The sequence below is a fragment of the Cucumis melo genome, chromosome 6 (assembly GCF_025177605.1).
Source record: "Cucumis melo cultivar AY chromosome 6, USDA_Cmelo_AY_1.0, whole genome shotgun sequence".
NCBI classification, from domain to species: Eukaryota; Viridiplantae; Streptophyta; class Magnoliopsida; order Cucurbitales; family Cucurbitaceae; genus Cucumis; species Cucumis melo.
The window spans coordinates 5866764-5882931 of NC_066862.1; the positions used below are offsets into that span (position 1 = coordinate 5866764).

At 32.7% G+C, this 16168-nt stretch overlaps 4 protein-coding genes across 7 annotated transcripts; 3 read left to right on the plus strand and 1 right to left on the minus strand.

The window, feature by feature from the left end:
* The first annotated feature begins 507 nt into the window (after window positions 1–507).
* Window positions 508–4266, plus strand: LOC103483917 (uncharacterized). 4 transcript variants are annotated; one of them, XM_051086641.1, is made up of 7 exons: window positions 508–759; window positions 1739–2120; window positions 2621–2817; window positions 2904–3045; window positions 3192–3366; window positions 3913–3984; window positions 4058–4266. In XM_051086641.1, the coding sequence occupies exons 1-6, from the start codon at window positions 689–691 to the stop codon at window positions 3945–3947; spliced, it is 1002 nt and encodes a 333-aa protein (XP_050942598.1). In that variant the 5' UTR covers window positions 508–688; the 3' UTR covers window positions 3948–3984; window positions 4058–4266. The 4 variants fall into 4 exon arrangements, with proteins under 4 accessions (XP_050942598.1, XP_050942597.1, XP_050942596.1 ...); XM_051086640.1 differs by having other exon boundaries at window positions 4061–4266; XM_017043621.2 differs by having other exon boundaries at window positions 516–759; window positions 3207–3366; window positions 4061–4266.
* Window positions 4267–4993: 727 nt separating this feature from the next.
* Window positions 4994–6499, plus strand: LOC103483915 (1-Cys peroxiredoxin). The gene is made up of 3 exons (XM_008440762.3): window positions 4994–5351; window positions 5679–5827; window positions 5903–6499. Exons 1-3 carry the CDS (start codon window positions 5234–5236, stop codon window positions 6293–6295), a joined length of 660 nt encoding a protein of 219 aa, XP_008438984.1. The 5' UTR covers window positions 4994–5233; the 3' UTR covers window positions 6296–6499.
* Window positions 6500–8419: 1920 nt separating this feature from the next.
* On the plus strand, window positions 8420–11286 carry LOC103483914 (uncharacterized). Its single transcript, XM_008440761.3, has 2 exons — window positions 8420–9386; window positions 11040–11286. The coding sequence occupies exons 1-2, from the start codon at window positions 8420–8422 to the stop codon at window positions 11147–11149; spliced, it is 1077 nt and encodes a 358-aa protein (XP_008438983.3). The 3' UTR covers window positions 11150–11286.
* Window positions 11287–11819: 533 nt separating this feature from the next.
* Window positions 11820–14413, minus strand: LOC103483913 (uncharacterized). The gene is made up of 9 exons (XM_008440759.3): window positions 14084–14413; window positions 13799–13912; window positions 13395–13463; window positions 13217–13236; window positions 13090–13142; window positions 12947–12977; window positions 12774–12849; window positions 12135–12301; window positions 11820–12008 (listed from the first exon to the last, which is right to left on the minus strand). The coding sequence occupies exons 1-9, from the start codon at window positions 14256–14258 to the stop codon at window positions 11961–11963; spliced, it is 753 nt and encodes a 250-aa protein (XP_008438981.1). The 5' UTR covers window positions 14259–14413; the 3' UTR covers window positions 11820–11960.
* Window positions 14414–16168: the final 1755 nt, after the last annotated feature.

The window sequence follows — 16168 nt, forward strand, 5'->3', positions numbered from 1 at the left end:
CAATTTGATGTTGATGGTACAGATACTAGGCAGCATATAGTTGACCTATACTTCTTTTAGTATCGATTCATCACTTTGGCCAATGGCTCATCAGAAGAACATTGAACAAAATTTAAAAAAAAAATTATAAGGAACATATTGTAATAACATCCATGATAAGCCATAGATCATCAATACTTCAACTTCAGAATTTAAAGGTAAAGCTATTTTTTTTTAACTTTTCAATAAAAATTCAAATTATCTTATTTGGTAGGTTAAATTTTAATGAATTTATTATGCTATCTTTACAAATTTAAATATTAAAACACATCTTTTTAAAAAGTTTAGTATCTTTAAAAATTTAAAGAGTAAAACACGTCTTGAATATATTACAAATTTATAGCTATTACATTTAATATTTATATTTGCTCTAAATGAAATATTAATAACTAAATGCAACGAACTCACACGAGAGACCGGTGATAGAAAACCGTAGAAACTTCCATTTCAACAAAAATGACTTCTGAAAATGCCTAACCGGTCCGTACTATATTATTCTCTAAGCTTTCCTTTTGCCTTTTCTCAACTCTACTGGTTCTAACTCAAGAAAGAGTTCAACGAGCAAGCCCAAGAAGAAGAAGAAGAACCTTAAAGCTGCCATTGTCATAACCTACAACCTTTGTGATCACTGAACCGAACCACCAGATCAATGGCTCTCGACGCCGAAGCTGCACCGGCGGCGGAGTTGGCGCTTTCTGATACCGACATCAACTGGAACAGGTTCTCCACCAACTTTCTCTCTACCTTCGCGTTTGTTCCATTTTTCATCAATGTTCTACTAATTTGCTAGCGAAAATCATGATCCTCGCTTCTTTTTGGCTTAGAACGATTATAAGTGTCGGTTTCTGTTTTGGAATATCGCTTAAGGAATGAACGGAAGTGTGCAAGATAGATGTTAACTTCTTCTTGTTTGTTTTACGTGTCTTGATATTCGTTTAAGAGACTGAGAGATGCGTTCTTGATATTAACTTCCGATTGTTGTGGAATTTTGTTTGCTTTGTCTTAGACCTTGGAAGATTTTTGGCAAGAGAATGTGTATTAGGTTCTGATGGTTAGTCTTGTCGTAAGTCTTTCAAAGCATTAGGAATTTGGAGCTTAAACATAGTTAATGTTCTTTAAATGCCGAACTAGGCTTCGGTATGTGAGTTGATCATCACTCGACATAACGTATAATTTTAAACTAGGTGAATTGTGGAGTTCATCTCCACTTTGCTTCTAAGTTCTAACGTCCTTGCCTTCAATAATCTGCACCAGTACGCCTTCACTCTTTTCTTTTGACTTACACTCTTGCCAATGCTACTCTCGTTTTCTTTCAAGATTAAATCATCTGTTGTTATCAAGTGTTGCAAAACCAACTATCAAAGAAAATAGGTGGCCTAAACAGTAGAGAACGCCTTAGCTACGTTCAGATAACAGGAGAGATCATATTTTTTATTTGAGAGAAATATCAGATAATGCGTCAGTTCGGTAAGTAGGTTTATATATATTGCGCCCTCTAATTTCTGGGGCCAGAATCGCTAATAAAATAAACACAAAACTTCAGCACTCGGTGATTCGGAACTAGATAACAGATTAAGGTATTATAACCTGAAGACTTGTAGATTTTCTTTTTACAGATATTTTGGAATGTATTTCCATGCTTTTTGTAATGTTGTATCCATGCTTCTTGTTATGTTATGTTACTGATGACTTCAATTAGGTTGGACAAGACAAAGTTTCATATAATTGGGGCAATACTCTTTACGGCTCAGTCAGCCTTGTTACATCCAACAGCGGTTGTAAAAACTAGAATGCAAGTTGATGGATCTGGGCTTTCTCACATGCGTGGAGTCTCAGTTTTCTGGAAAATATTGAAGTCTGATGGAGTCTCTGGCTTGTATAGAGGATTTGGTACTTCAGCGATTGGATCATTACCTGGTCGAGTACTGGCTTTAACATCACTAGAAGTATCAAAAGACATAATGTTGAAATATACTGAAAATCTGGAAATGCCTGAAGCAACGCGTGTTGGTCTTGCTAATGGAGTTGCAGGCATGATCTCAAATTTAGTTTCATGCATATACTATGTGCCATTGGACGTGGTAGGTGGACCTTTCCTTTCGAGTGTTGCCTATTTCAGATTTTTTTTTTTTTTTCCTTTTGGGTGAAGTAGTTTAGTTCTTGATGAGGGAACACTTAAAGACTCGATTGAAATAAATGGTTCATGGTTCCAAGTTCCCATGCTTAAGCAAACCTATCGGCAATAATTGGCATGTATAGTGTACGTCATCCCTTGAGGTTGGTGGTTCAAGTCTTATACCCTCCATTTTTTTGTACTAAAATAATTTCAAATTTAGTTTTAATACGGAGTTGTTTTTGTTTCTTCACTTGATTTGAAGACAAAAAAATATTTATGGATATAAACTTATTTTGCTTAGGATTGAATGAAGGATATATCAGTGAACTTGATCCTCTCTCCTACTTCACAGTTTATTTTTGCAAGTACATACATTAAATAAGAAGCTTCAATTTTGATCTGTATGTATGACTACTACTCGTGATACCCCTGAATAATTTATACAATGTCAATTGTTGTCCTCAGGTTTGCCAGAGGCTGATGGTTCAAGGGCTTCCTGGAACCACCTACTGCAACAGCCCACTTGATGTTGTCAGAAAAGTGATGAAGGCCGAAGGATTTCGTGGTTTATATAGGGGTTTTGGATTAACGGCTGTAACTCAGTCTCCAGCATCTGCCCTCTGGTGGGGTGTTTATGGTGCTGCTCAACATATTATCTGGAGGTGCAATAATTTTCTAGCATTGGCAAATTTCGGATTAATTTTAATGGCTAAAATCTTGGACTATGGAGTAATCTAATCGTTATTAGGAGCTTAGGATATCGAGATAGCATGGAGAAGAAACCTTCTCACATGGAGATGGTAACAGTTCAGGCCACAGCAGGAATGGTGGCAGGTGCTTGTTCCTCTGTTATTACAACTCCCGTTGACACAGTAAAAACGCGACTTCAGGTAACGTAGTAGTTAATATTAGTTCGCTGCGGTATGAGAGGGAATTGGGTTTCTAAAATTGGATGTGCAACTACATGCGTTTGTATGTACATTGATATGAAATGATGAAAAGACTTCGTCGTTCGTTTTTTTAATGTTTTATCTAGATCTCTCCAATGCAGGTCATCGATAACTATGGAATTGGAAGACCATCCGTGCTCAAGACATCAAGAGCACTTCTCAAGGAAGATGGATGGGTGGGATTTTACAGAGGCTTTGGACCTCGGTTTTTGAATATGTCACTGTATGGAACCACGATGATAGTCACTTATGAACTGATCAGTAAGTCCGGATTTCTCGTTTTTCTCATTTGAAAATTTATGAAATTGACGTAGGAAATTTAGGTTTAAGGAACATAAAAAACACCAGTGACTTTGAAAAGTTCCATTTTAACAAATTGAGAAAATATAAAGAAACATACGCATATGTAAAGAATACCTATACTATTGTCTTCCTCTTTTCATTCATGCTCTATTTTCCATTACTTTCAGAACTTAATTATTTACAAACTTTTCTATTGTCTTCCTTTTTTCATTCATGCTCTATTTTCCGTTCTTTCAGAACTTAATTATTTACAAACTTTTTTCTTTTTTAAGGGTTGTATTTCAAACTTAAAAGAGTCAAGATGAAAGTTTTCAAAGTTTAGGTGGGGTATTTTTTTTTTATAATTTAATCCATTATTAATCATGCTTCTCGTGCAAATTTATTATTATATTTTTATCTATAATGGTCACCGTTTTTCACTTATTCTAAAACAACATCTGACCCTTAGATTTATAATCTATCATGGTGCATTTCTGTTTAACCCTCTAATATGCTTTTCATCAGAGCGACTTTCCTTGAAGGACATTGTGACATCTTGAACGAAGGACATGCAGCGATTTTAGAATGAGTATAACAGTAAGCCAGCAGCTTTTTTTGTTTTGTTATTTTTTTCCCCTCTTTTTTAAAGGTTGGGGTGGTTTGTACGCAGCAGATGAAACATAGAAGCATCTCACTGACACGGGATGGAACTAAACTAGCAGTTGTAGAAACGTAGATCATTCCATCCTTCCTCTCTATAAACTGAAGCAGAGTTGTCCCTTTTTACAATTCAAAGTCGCCTATATCGATTACATTTTGGTTAGAATTGTATTCATGTACTAATAAAACAATGAATAATATTTCTTTGATTTGTAGGAATGTTGCATGCTTGAATCATTGTTTTTCTTTTTTTCCCCTTCTCTTGGGGGGGTTAGTAAACTTCTTAATCTAGCAGCACATGAAATATAGAAGCGTCATTGAGACAGGGCAGAACTTGAGTAGCAATAGTTTAAACGTACATAGATCATTCATTCTTCTTTCTCTAAACTGAATCTTAGAGTTGTTGTTCTTCACCAAATTAAAATCACCGGTATCATGTGTCTGTTCCATTTTGGTTACAATTGTATTCATGAACCAATAGAAAAATGAATCATATTTGATTGATTAGTAAGACTTCTTGCACTCTTGAACCCTCCAACCGAAAAAGGGGTTAATTTGGTGACTAATTAGCCTTCGGCAATGCAAGCAAAACTCAAGCTTCTCCCACCCATAGCCACCTAATAAATTCAGGGTTTGAATTCCTTCGGAGCCTGCTGCTGGTGATTATAGGTATGAATGATGTATGTTCATTTTGTTGGTTAACAATATTACCTCTGATCTCACTATTCTGATGTTACCAAACTTTGGAGTAGGTGAAAGGGCCCACAGTGCTGTAATGATCAGATTAATGATTGATCAGAAGTGTTCGGGAATGAAATGGATGATATTATGGGAAGGAACTGGATTTCTATTTCTATATTCTCCTACGTCGATCGGATCAACCAAGGGAGGCTAAAAATCGTCCACATGTCATGTTGGGCTTAAGTGAAATTACTTGACACACTTGTTGGATGGCTGAAAAAAAGTATAAAATAAGGAAACTGAGACAAGTAGGTATCATGTCTTCAACAAAATGCATGCAACATCCACCAATAGACACGACAACTGCCACGTTCGCTACATGCAGAAAGTCAAGAAAGTGCCAGAAAACTGCATATATACGTAAAAGAAACAAAGAAAAACACACATCAAAACACCAGAATTTAAATTTGTACTATTCTACGATTCTCTTCCTGTAGGTAGCAAGATGCCTGGCCTTACAATCGGCGATACAATACCTAATATTCAAGCTGATAGCACCCATGGAAAGATCAGTTTATATGATTACCTCGGCGATAGCTGGGGCATTATCTTCTCTCACCCGGGTACTCTTTCAAGATCACTCTCAGTGCTTTTTAATTTTCTTTTTTTTAAACTAAGCCTATTTCCTTTCATGTCATAGAGTTGAATAGTATTGTTTAGTGAACGGGTTTTCGAAATATGGCTTTTAAGGACAATGATTGGGTAAAAAAGAAATAAAAACAGTTAAAAGCAGCACCCAAGTTTTCTCAATCAAGAAGCGTAAGGGGTCATAAACGGAAGACTTAAAATCAAGTAGTTACCAAATGGACCTTGATTTGATTTTATACTTGGACATTGAAGTAGCATCGTTGCTTGTTGCTTGTTGCTTTGGCGTTTGCATTTGCATGCAGGTGATTTTACTCCCGTTTGTACCACGGAGCTAGGGATGATGGCTGCTCAAGCAGAGGAGTTCAGCAAACGAGGTGTGAAGCTAATAGGACTATCTTGTGATGATGTTCAATCACATACCGAGTGGATCAAAGATATCGAAGCCTTCAATGTGAGTGTTCCGGTTACTCAATGAATAGCTTTTGCTTTTGATTAGTTAATCCAATTGGATAACATACCTTTGCAGAAAGGGAAAAAAGTCACGTATCCAATACTGGCGGATCCAAAGAGAGAGATCATCAAGCAACTGAATATGGTCGACCCCGACGAGAAAGACCCGTCGGGTGGTGCAGTGCCATCGCGGGCATTGCACATCATCGGTCCAGACAAGAAGGTGAAGCTAAGCTTCTTGTACCCAGCAAGTACTGGGAGGAACATAGATGAAGTGTTGAGGGTTTTGGAGTCTTTACAAAAGGCTGCAAAGCACAAGGTGGCGACTCCGGTGAACTGGAAGCCGGGCAGCAAGTGTGTGATCTCGCCGAGTGTGAGTAATGAGCAGGCCAAGCAAATGTTCCCTAATGGCTACGAAACTATGGAGCTACCATCAAAGAAGGAGTACTTGCGTTTCACTGATGTGTGAAAGCCACCACCATGGTGATTTTGTGTGGCGTCGAATGAAATGATGATAATAGTTGGTAAACTGTATGTTGTTTGTCCCCTTGTTTATAAATGATAAGCAATAACTATATTATATGTATGGTTTGCAACTACTTAGATATGTTATATCCACTACCAAAATGACATGTTGATGCATAATAATAATAATAATAATTTGAGTTTTGAATTTGAAGTTTTCAATTGAAATCTTCCCTAAGAACAGCTGGGGCCAAGGTAAAAGTTGAAATTTTTTTCAGAACCAAACTCAGTTTCTTAATGTGAAATCGTGTGGGGAAAACCTACAAATTTTTTACACTCATTGCCATCCTAAAGCCATCAGAGTAGGTCTTGGAAATGTCGTTATTCACGTAAATTCCTCTGACCAAATTGAATTTTTGGGGCTTCGCTTTGGACTCTCTTGACAATATCTTTGCAGGTTTTTGGGTATTAGCTGTAAACACATTTTGACATCCCCACAACGGAATTGTATCATTGCTATTTAAAATAGAAGGGATATTAATTTTTTCCGCCGTGAAATTTTGCTAATACGTGTCATCTACGGCAATTCTTCTATTAAGAAGTGTTTAAAGAGTGGGGTTGAATTCATTTTCTTTATGACTTATTTGCGAGAAATTTTGAATTATTTTAGTCATTATTTGCTAAAACTAGTTATGTACTAAAACTAAAACCCCAAGATTCTTCATCTGAATATTTTTTACATTTTGCTGTTTGTAATCATTTTCTTTCTTTTAGTCTAGACTCTAGATTAGTGCAATGGGAAACAATTTTGTTTGCCATTGACAGAGGTATGAAAGAAAGCAAGTTTTTAAAAAGTTACTTTAATATGTATGTACAAAAAGGAAAAATTGCATTTTAATTTTTGTTGTTCATAAGGATATATTTAATAATTTAAGCTAATTTTAATATAAAAATAATAATAAATAAAGCAAATATGATGATGAGTGAGGAAATTAGTCAATGTACGGCCCTACTGTGACAGCTTCTTTTTAAACCTTTTTGACGATGTTTGTATGATGTCCCCTCACTCGCACCTTCTATAACGCTCTAAAACGGTGTTCTTTTTTTTCTCTCTTTCTCTCTCTCTCTCTCTCTTCTAATAATTTAAAATTGATACGAAAAAGGTTAGACGCTAATGAATTAAAAATTCTCTCTTTCTAAAACTAATTCTTCTAGTTGGTTAATTTTGTAATTTGAGTTTCGTATTTTAAATACCCCTTCGGAATCGACGATACTAAACGTTAAAATAACCATTCATCCATTTGAATCTATGATGGGTTCACTATAAGATTCTATGCCTCTTCAACTCCATCCTCTTCATACACATAAATACAGGTATAAGCTGACAGAATCCAAATTACAACTAGCTAGGCATATAGCTCCTATGGAAGTTTCATAATGGACTTATAATTAATCTTTCCAAAATAGAAAACCAGCTCGTCAAATAGCCCCTCACAAAATTTATGCTTATGTTGGACTAGACAACTACAGACTTAGACGTTAGATCTTTCGGGGGCTCAAAACAGAAATTAAAAGGATAAACTTAGGTTTTGGTATCAATCTTTTAGAAAAATACTTAGGTGTTAAAGGGTGTGTTTGGGGGAGAGAAAGAATTATGGGCGAAAAGATTATAATAATAATTCTAGTATTATGATAATGTTAATGTTGATAATATATGTTTGGGAGAAAGAATATAAAAGATAGTATTACAATAGTACGTGTTTGAAGAATGATTATAATTGTAGTAATTTAAAAAATAATAATAAAATTTAGATTGGATTATTTGAGTAGGGTAATGTAGGATTGTAAGAAAGTAAAAATAGGATGAAATAGGATTATTTATCATATTTGTTGGGGTAAACACGGTATGATCCAATTTTCTAATTCTTTTTTCCTTAAAACTCCATTCCAAATATTTGACTAGATAATAGTTTTATAGTTAGATTATTATTATTTCATGTATATAAAGATCATAAGATTAAATAGGTCGAGCTTCTAAGTCTATGCTCAATGTAAACCTTATTTTCTATTTAAACTTATCACCAATTATATGGCCAAATTGAAAAGAGAAATTTACCTCCAAAAGTTGATGGAGAAAACACCGCAATTTCAGATTCATTATTGTTCCTCGAAGTTCCAAATTCCTTCCTCTGAGCTGTTCCCCTCTTCCTCCTCCAAAATCAAAATAATCAAACCATTCCAATTTCCATTCAGTTTCTCGTTACTACAAAACATTACTATTTCCATGGCGTCGCCACCGTTTTCCGCCATCTTCGGCCACCGGAATGTCACATTTCCATGGTCATTACTCCTCCTCCTACTACCACCGCTATTACTTTCACCTTCTCTCACATTCGCCTCACCTTGCCGTACTTCCTGCGGCAACATTCCGATTAAATACCCCTTCGGAATCGACGACGGCTGCGGAGCACCTCAATTTCGCCGCATGTTCAATTGCTCCAACGATCTTTTCTTTCTCACTCCCTCCGGTAGCTACAAAGTTCAATCCATCGATTACGACGAACAATCCATGGTGATCTACGATCCGGCAATGTCTACCTGCTCAATCCTCCAACCGCATCACGATTTCACCATGACGGACATTCAATCGATCATAATTCCGCCATCGCCAGACACAGTCTTCGCTCTCCTCAACTGCTCGATCGATTCTCCGATCCTCAACCACTACAAGTACCTCTGCTTCAATTTCTCCGGCCATTCATGCGATGAACTGTACGGGAGTTGCAACGCGTTCAGAGTGTTCCATTTGTTGACGAACAGTACATCGCCGCCATGCTGTTTTACGGGATACGATACGGTGAAGATGATGAGTATGAACATTTTGGATTGTACGCATTACACGACGGTGTTGAATACGGAGAATCTGAAGGGAGTAGGGGCTTTGGATTGGGAATATGGAATGAAATTGAGCTTTTCGGTTGCGAATTTGGGATGTGATCGGTGTTCGAAATCGGGAGGAAATTGTGGATTTGATACGGAAACGGAAGGTTTGTTGTGCCTTTGCTCTGTTTCTTCTAATCATACTAGAGATTGCGGTAAGGCTCTTTTCCATGACATTGCAATTTCTATTTTCTTTTCAATTTTGAAAATGTTATGTTTTGAATTTCATTTTAATTCCATCAATTTCTACTTCTTTAAATTTGATTTTTTTTATTTTTAAAATAGCAAAAATTGAAATTTAAGGGAAACGTTAAAATAGTAAATTGGACAAAATAAAATTTTAGATTCTTGTATGTATTCTATGAGTAAAAGATCGATATAAGTCTATCTATTTCTACTATAGATAAAATTCAAAAATTTTGTTAGTTTATAAATACTTTAATTTATTTTATTATTTTCGAAGATACTTTAAATAACTTGTTTTGTTTTTTACCCTTACTCTTTCTAACTCCAATAAATTTTGAAGACTAAAAATATAAATCTTGAAATCAACCAAAATGATTCTAAAATTTTTAATTTTAATCCATATACTTTATTTAAGTTTATTGTTGATTTTTAAAAATAAAATAAAATAGTAATCAATATCAACATTTTCAAAAATATATTCTCTTATCATCTTCTTTGGTTGAGAAGTTAATTATTTAAATAATTTCGATAAAAATACCTTGTAAGGATAAATTTAATTTTTTAAAATTTACATAAACTAAAATTGAACTTAAAAAAAATAGAATAAGACTTAAAATATTAAATAAATTAATGTTTTTAATCTATTGTTTTAGTATTTAAGACTTACTACTTCAATTTTATAAACCATAAGTCTTCTTTTTTTTTTCTTTTTCATTTTTAGTTTCTCAAAATTTTTGTTTATTAAAAACAAATACCTAATTATATATAGTAAATGATTTAAACACAAAAGTCTTTCTTTCTTTCTTTTTTCATTTTTAGTTTTCTTTGCTAATTTGAAAAACAAATTTTGAAGTTTCAGAAACAAAAAGGAATTGGTTACGGAAGCAACCTTATATTTTCAAGATGTTGGAATCTTTTTAGTTTCAAAAGAAACAAAAACAAAAAACAAAAATCACTTTAAGTTTCATTTTACTCTCTAAACTTTCTAAAAAATACTCTTTTTTATGTGAATTTTTTTCATTTAGTTTTCCCTTGTTTAATGTTATAATTGCATTGACATTTAACATGTTACACACATTAAACTTATGACATTAATTAATTTGTTTCAAAAAAGAAAAATCAGAACAATTATTTTACCAAGTGAAAAAGATATTTTAAATGACCAAAATGATGAACTCCATATAAATATTTCAAATAATTACACACAGTACTTGCTTCTAATTCTCCTCCATCATTATGCATCTTTAATATAATTAAAACATGAATAGTATGCAAGGTTCTTTTTTGTAATAAAAAATTTAATAATGTCGGTCGTTATAGGTTTGAATTTTAGCTTTGAAAATTTTGCATCTATAATTGTAGATTGTTTTTAAAAATATAATAAAATGAACCAAAACATTTAAAAAATATAACAAAATATCGTAATAGACCAAGAATCACCGGTGATGACTATTTATATCGTGATACAAAATAAATATTGGTCAACCGTAATCTAAGACAAATATATTGTGATATTTGCTATACCGGTAAATATTTTATCATTTAAAATAATTTTGTCTTTTCTTTATTAATATAAATAGAAAGTGACAGTGACAATAAAATGTTGCATTTTGTGTTTTCAGTTGGTGGAAACATTCCAAATGGAGGACCAAATCAAGCATCAGTGCTATTCATCGGAGAATTCATATTCTCTATATTAATCATTCTTCATCTTAACTTTATAAGTTTCTAACCCATTATTGAAATATGTTATTAAGAAAGTTGAAGTTGTTAAGAATATTTGATATATCTTTAAATAACTATCAATTTTAAGGACCTATTTTGCGTCCAACGGTGGATCATGAAATGTAGATTTTATGTTATTTGATATATATTCGAATGTTTTTTTAAAATATAACTGATCTATTAGATTAAATGAATGCAAATGAAAATCATGAATACCATTTTATGAAGTCAAAAATCAAACTCGTTTAAATAAAGAAATAAATCAAATTTCATAATATTCAAATTAAAATGTTGATTTGGTACCAAATTAAAATTCCAGCTCAAAATAATTAAAATTTTAAAACATTTATGAGATCTATTTTGTATAAATAATTTCACGTGAAAAAAAAAAATCGAAATTTCATTCATTTTTCTTCCATTTTTTGGTCCACGTTTCTTAGATTTCCTTATTTTAAATTTCAACAAAAAAAGAAAAAACCCAAAAAAAAATCCTAAAATTTCTCAATACTTTCAAACCCACTTAGAAAATCTTAAAATCTTCTATTCCATAAGTCTTATTTTTGTCCCCATTCGGACATTGTTCTTATTCCAAGATCAAAATTGATCAATAAAAAATTTTTTGCTATTTCTAACCCACTAAGTTAAATTTTATCTAAAATGTAATGAAGCCCAGGATCAAAGACAATTTATGATTTAATGCAGTGAGAAATAGTTAAAGCTTTAGAATACTATCATGTTACATAACTTGAAAAAAAACAACAAAAGAATCCTACATTTTTAGTTAAAGGAAAACACTTGCCTCTTATCACGTTCTTCCTTCACTCAACAGCAACATCATACTTTTGGTCTGTCTTCAAAGAACAATCCTGAAATTACAAAAAAGAAAGTCGAATTTGAAAGCAAGATCACAGCTAAAATGAAAAATAAATCATAGAGATGAAAATTTAAGCATCTTCTAATAGTACAAGAGCCGTGAAAGAGCTTTTTTCAACCTCTGCAATAACCGATTCAATGCTATCCTTCGTACAGATGTATATATAGTGGACATCAGGATTCTGCCCGAGCATGGTTTCTAGCGGCCTCACATCATTGTCAAATGGAACGGGTTTCAAGAGGTCCCATTTTGGAGGGTCGGTCCTTTTCTCTAAAACAAATTTGTCTGCAAGATGTTAATGAGAGATAAGGATGACATGATAAGAAGTAATACAATGACTTGGGAACATATACATATACTATTTAAATAGGTTGTAAGTGATAAACTTTGTCAAAACCCAGTACTTTAATCTCTAGTCTACTGATATTCAAAAGTCTGTTAAGGAGGAAAGGGAACGAGCATACAAGCTCCTTGGATCGTCGAAACCAAATATTTGTCGGAAAATATAGAACAAATCAATCATAGATCACAACAAGTTTGAATGCCTAAGAAGTTTAGGTATTTTATATTTTAAACATAAAACCTCTTACAAAAAGTAAAGACACTGGAAAACTGAGACAATGTAAGGGGCGGAGGCATGAAATTTGCCCGAGCTGGGTGGGCATAAAATATGCCCATCCTGCCGTGCAGCTGACTCGAAGAGCAGTTTGTACTGATTTAAAAACACTAAATAGCTTAAATTTAGTCTTGATCAAACCTATGACATGAAGCTTTATCAATGAGAAAGTACGTTTCAGTAGACTTAGTCTATACGTGGGAGCTCCATATGTAACCTGCAGATTTGAAACAAAACACATTGATTATTTCTTTAATATAACACTAACAAATACATTCAAGGAAACAAGGAAGAGTAATAACTACAGAATTTACCAAAATATACACTCCATTTTCCTTGAGGACCCTATAGTTTGTCATCAACTGCTTCAATATGTGGTGAACAGATCAAGAAAGAAAATTTATACATAAAAATAAAGAACCGATAGAAAATCATATAGTCCATCGTTGCATTTTACCTCCAAACTTCTTCGAGCATCCTAGTTGCATTTTCTCGTGAATTATTTCCACACTAAAATTAAAAGTTGCGCACACATAAGCAGTCAATGAAGAAAGGATAAACCTATCAAAACACTCAATACTCACCAATAGAGAGTCTAGGGTACCTGGAAACATCACATAGAAATAGAAACAATCAAAATGTTGTGGAGAGAAAATTGGAAAACAACAGACTCATAAGCACACAAATACACACTAGAAAGCTAGATAAACAGTGCAAGGAGAGAATTAGGAATCGTGTACATGGCAAATACGAACACTGCACCTTTGTCAAGAACGGCGTGGAATGAACATGTTTCAAATTCGCTCATATCACGAACATCCATTCTCACATCTGTTTGATTATAAAGGAACATCAATGAATACTTGAATCTGAATTAAGTTTAAAAATTCACATCATTTACAGTCTAATTCGATAAACAATAATATATTATACAATTCAACTTCAAACAGAAACAGAATGAACTCGAATTCTTCATTGCAAGAAAATACAAGAGGAAAGAACTCAAGGATCATGTGGATCACAAAATGAAGTCTGATAGCTTGAATTTATGAAATCAAACTTACGTAAAATCACTTTCCAAGCTAAATACACAAACTAGGTCACGTAATTCCAACTCCGAAGAACAATAAAACGGCAATTAAACAAACAGGAAGTGAAAAACGTACATTTCAACTGCGGAAGATTACAATACTTTTTCTGCATTGCTTCAATCACAACAGATGATATATCAACATTGACTACATCCTCATAGCCATCATCGACCATACCTTCGCTAAATGCTGCAACAACAAAAAAAGAAAACCACAAGTAATGCAAATAAAACGCTTCTTACACACAAAACAGAGTCGAAATCTATTAAGATAACATCGAGTTAACGGATCTCGTAAAGAAGAACGAATCGAAAAAGGCGAAAATGGAGAAGAAGAAGAAGAAGAAGAAGAAGAAGAAACCTGAGTTGCCGCAACCGACGGCGAGGATGCGATGATGGCGAGAGACATAGAGATTGATCAATGGCGCCAAGGAATGATACTTCTGGTACCAATCGAAGGGGCCAGATTCATTGGAATAGCGATTGTCCCAATACGAGGGCTCGCCGTAGGCCTGCGTACAAGTCTCCGTCGCCATGATTGATGGTGATGATTCTGCTTCTGCTGCTGCTTCTTCTTCTTCTTCTCACACTGATCCGTCGTCTTCTCTTCTTCTTTGAAAATTTGATTGGGTTTTATACGCTCTGAATCTGGAAGGTACTGGAAATGGAAACGGAAGTTGCTTTACAATCGTGGTTTAATTTTCTTGGCTTCGAACAAAAGGCCAAGAAGGGTGTTTTTGTCATTTATCTCTAATATAACGACCTTACTTTATCAATGATTCTCTTAATTTTAAATCTAATGTATAAAAGTTATACTGTATCCAAACCTAATATCACTGATACCATGAAAACATGTCAACTAAATACTCGATTTGGTTAAAGGTTCATCCATTATGTGATTTCATGAAATTACATAGGCCGTAACTTTATATTAATTACAGCTTAGTATGGCTATTACACCAAAAAAATTAATTTTGTCGTCTTACACTTGTTGTCATAGTTTAAATTTTTTTACCTCTTATTCAATAATTGTAGTGAACTGTACAATAGAATTCAAGGAAGCCAAACTAAAAACATATTACGGAAGCCAAAAAGAAAATCTTACTTCAAATAAGTTAGTGGTTTAAGATTAACTCAATATGTAGTGATTTGAGATTAGCTCAATTCGTTAAAGTATATATCTTTAATAAAAAAAATATATATATAAGTTGAACCAAAACAAAACTTATTATAATTTTTTATTATCGATATCTAATTATACGTATATTTTTATGCTAAAACGAGTATAACTCAACTTAGCATCGTGTTGTATTATTAGTTAGATATTTGATCCCCTATCCATGTATACACATATTTCCCAATTACACGTGTTGATTATTGAAATAAATGATATAAAAACAGTACATCAAAATTTCACATGTCAGCTATTGAAATAAATGATATGTAACACATGGTTCCAATTTACTATATGTTATTTATTAAAGTAGTTTAGGTTGTTTTTATTCTCATAACATCTATCGACAAAAAAACGATAAAGGACCTTGATTATTGACATATTCAAAATATAATTATTTTAAATTTCACACATCGACTACTTGAAATAAATGATATTCATACATTAGGATCGACCAAGTTTTATTTTTAGATATATTATGTTTTACTAAATATAAATATTCATATAATATATATATTATGTTAAACTAATAAAAAATAGATGAACCTTCGAGTTTAAGTAAAAAATACTCAAATTTTCAAAAGTTTAAAACTATCCATAAACTTTAAAAAATAGTTAAAAAAATATTCTCATTCGTTCGGAATGAAAATTGTTAAAGTTTTGTTTTTTAAAAAAAGTCATAAATCTCATTGGACTTTTGAAATATTAAAAATACTATTTTAACTGGTCCAAATTTTGCACCAATTTTTTTACCAACAAAAAAATAATAATAAAATAAAATCATCGTTTTTAATTTAGACTATTGACACACAATGGTAAATCAATAACACTAACAAATCTCGATAGTTATTATTGTAATTAACATACAATTAATTGTCAAATAAAAAAATGCATTCAACTATTAACACAAAATGATAGTCGGTAGATCTATCAACATAAGATTTTTTCATACAAGTTATTATTTTAGTAAGTTTCAAGGGAATTTATTTAACTTCCCGAGATTTTATGGAATTTCATATTTTAACTAAGATTTAAAATATATACTCTTACTTTTATAGAAATTTTAATTTGGATAGTTATTTCTAGAAAATTTATAAAAACAAACTATTAACAAAATAAAATTAAATTAGTGAATAAACATTTTGTTATTTTTAAATAAATCTATTATTTATAATATATTTATATAATACAATTTTATGTTTATTTTTTTGTAATTCGAATTTTTCTCGATTCATCTCTTCTATCGATATTTTTGCATTTAGATATCGAACA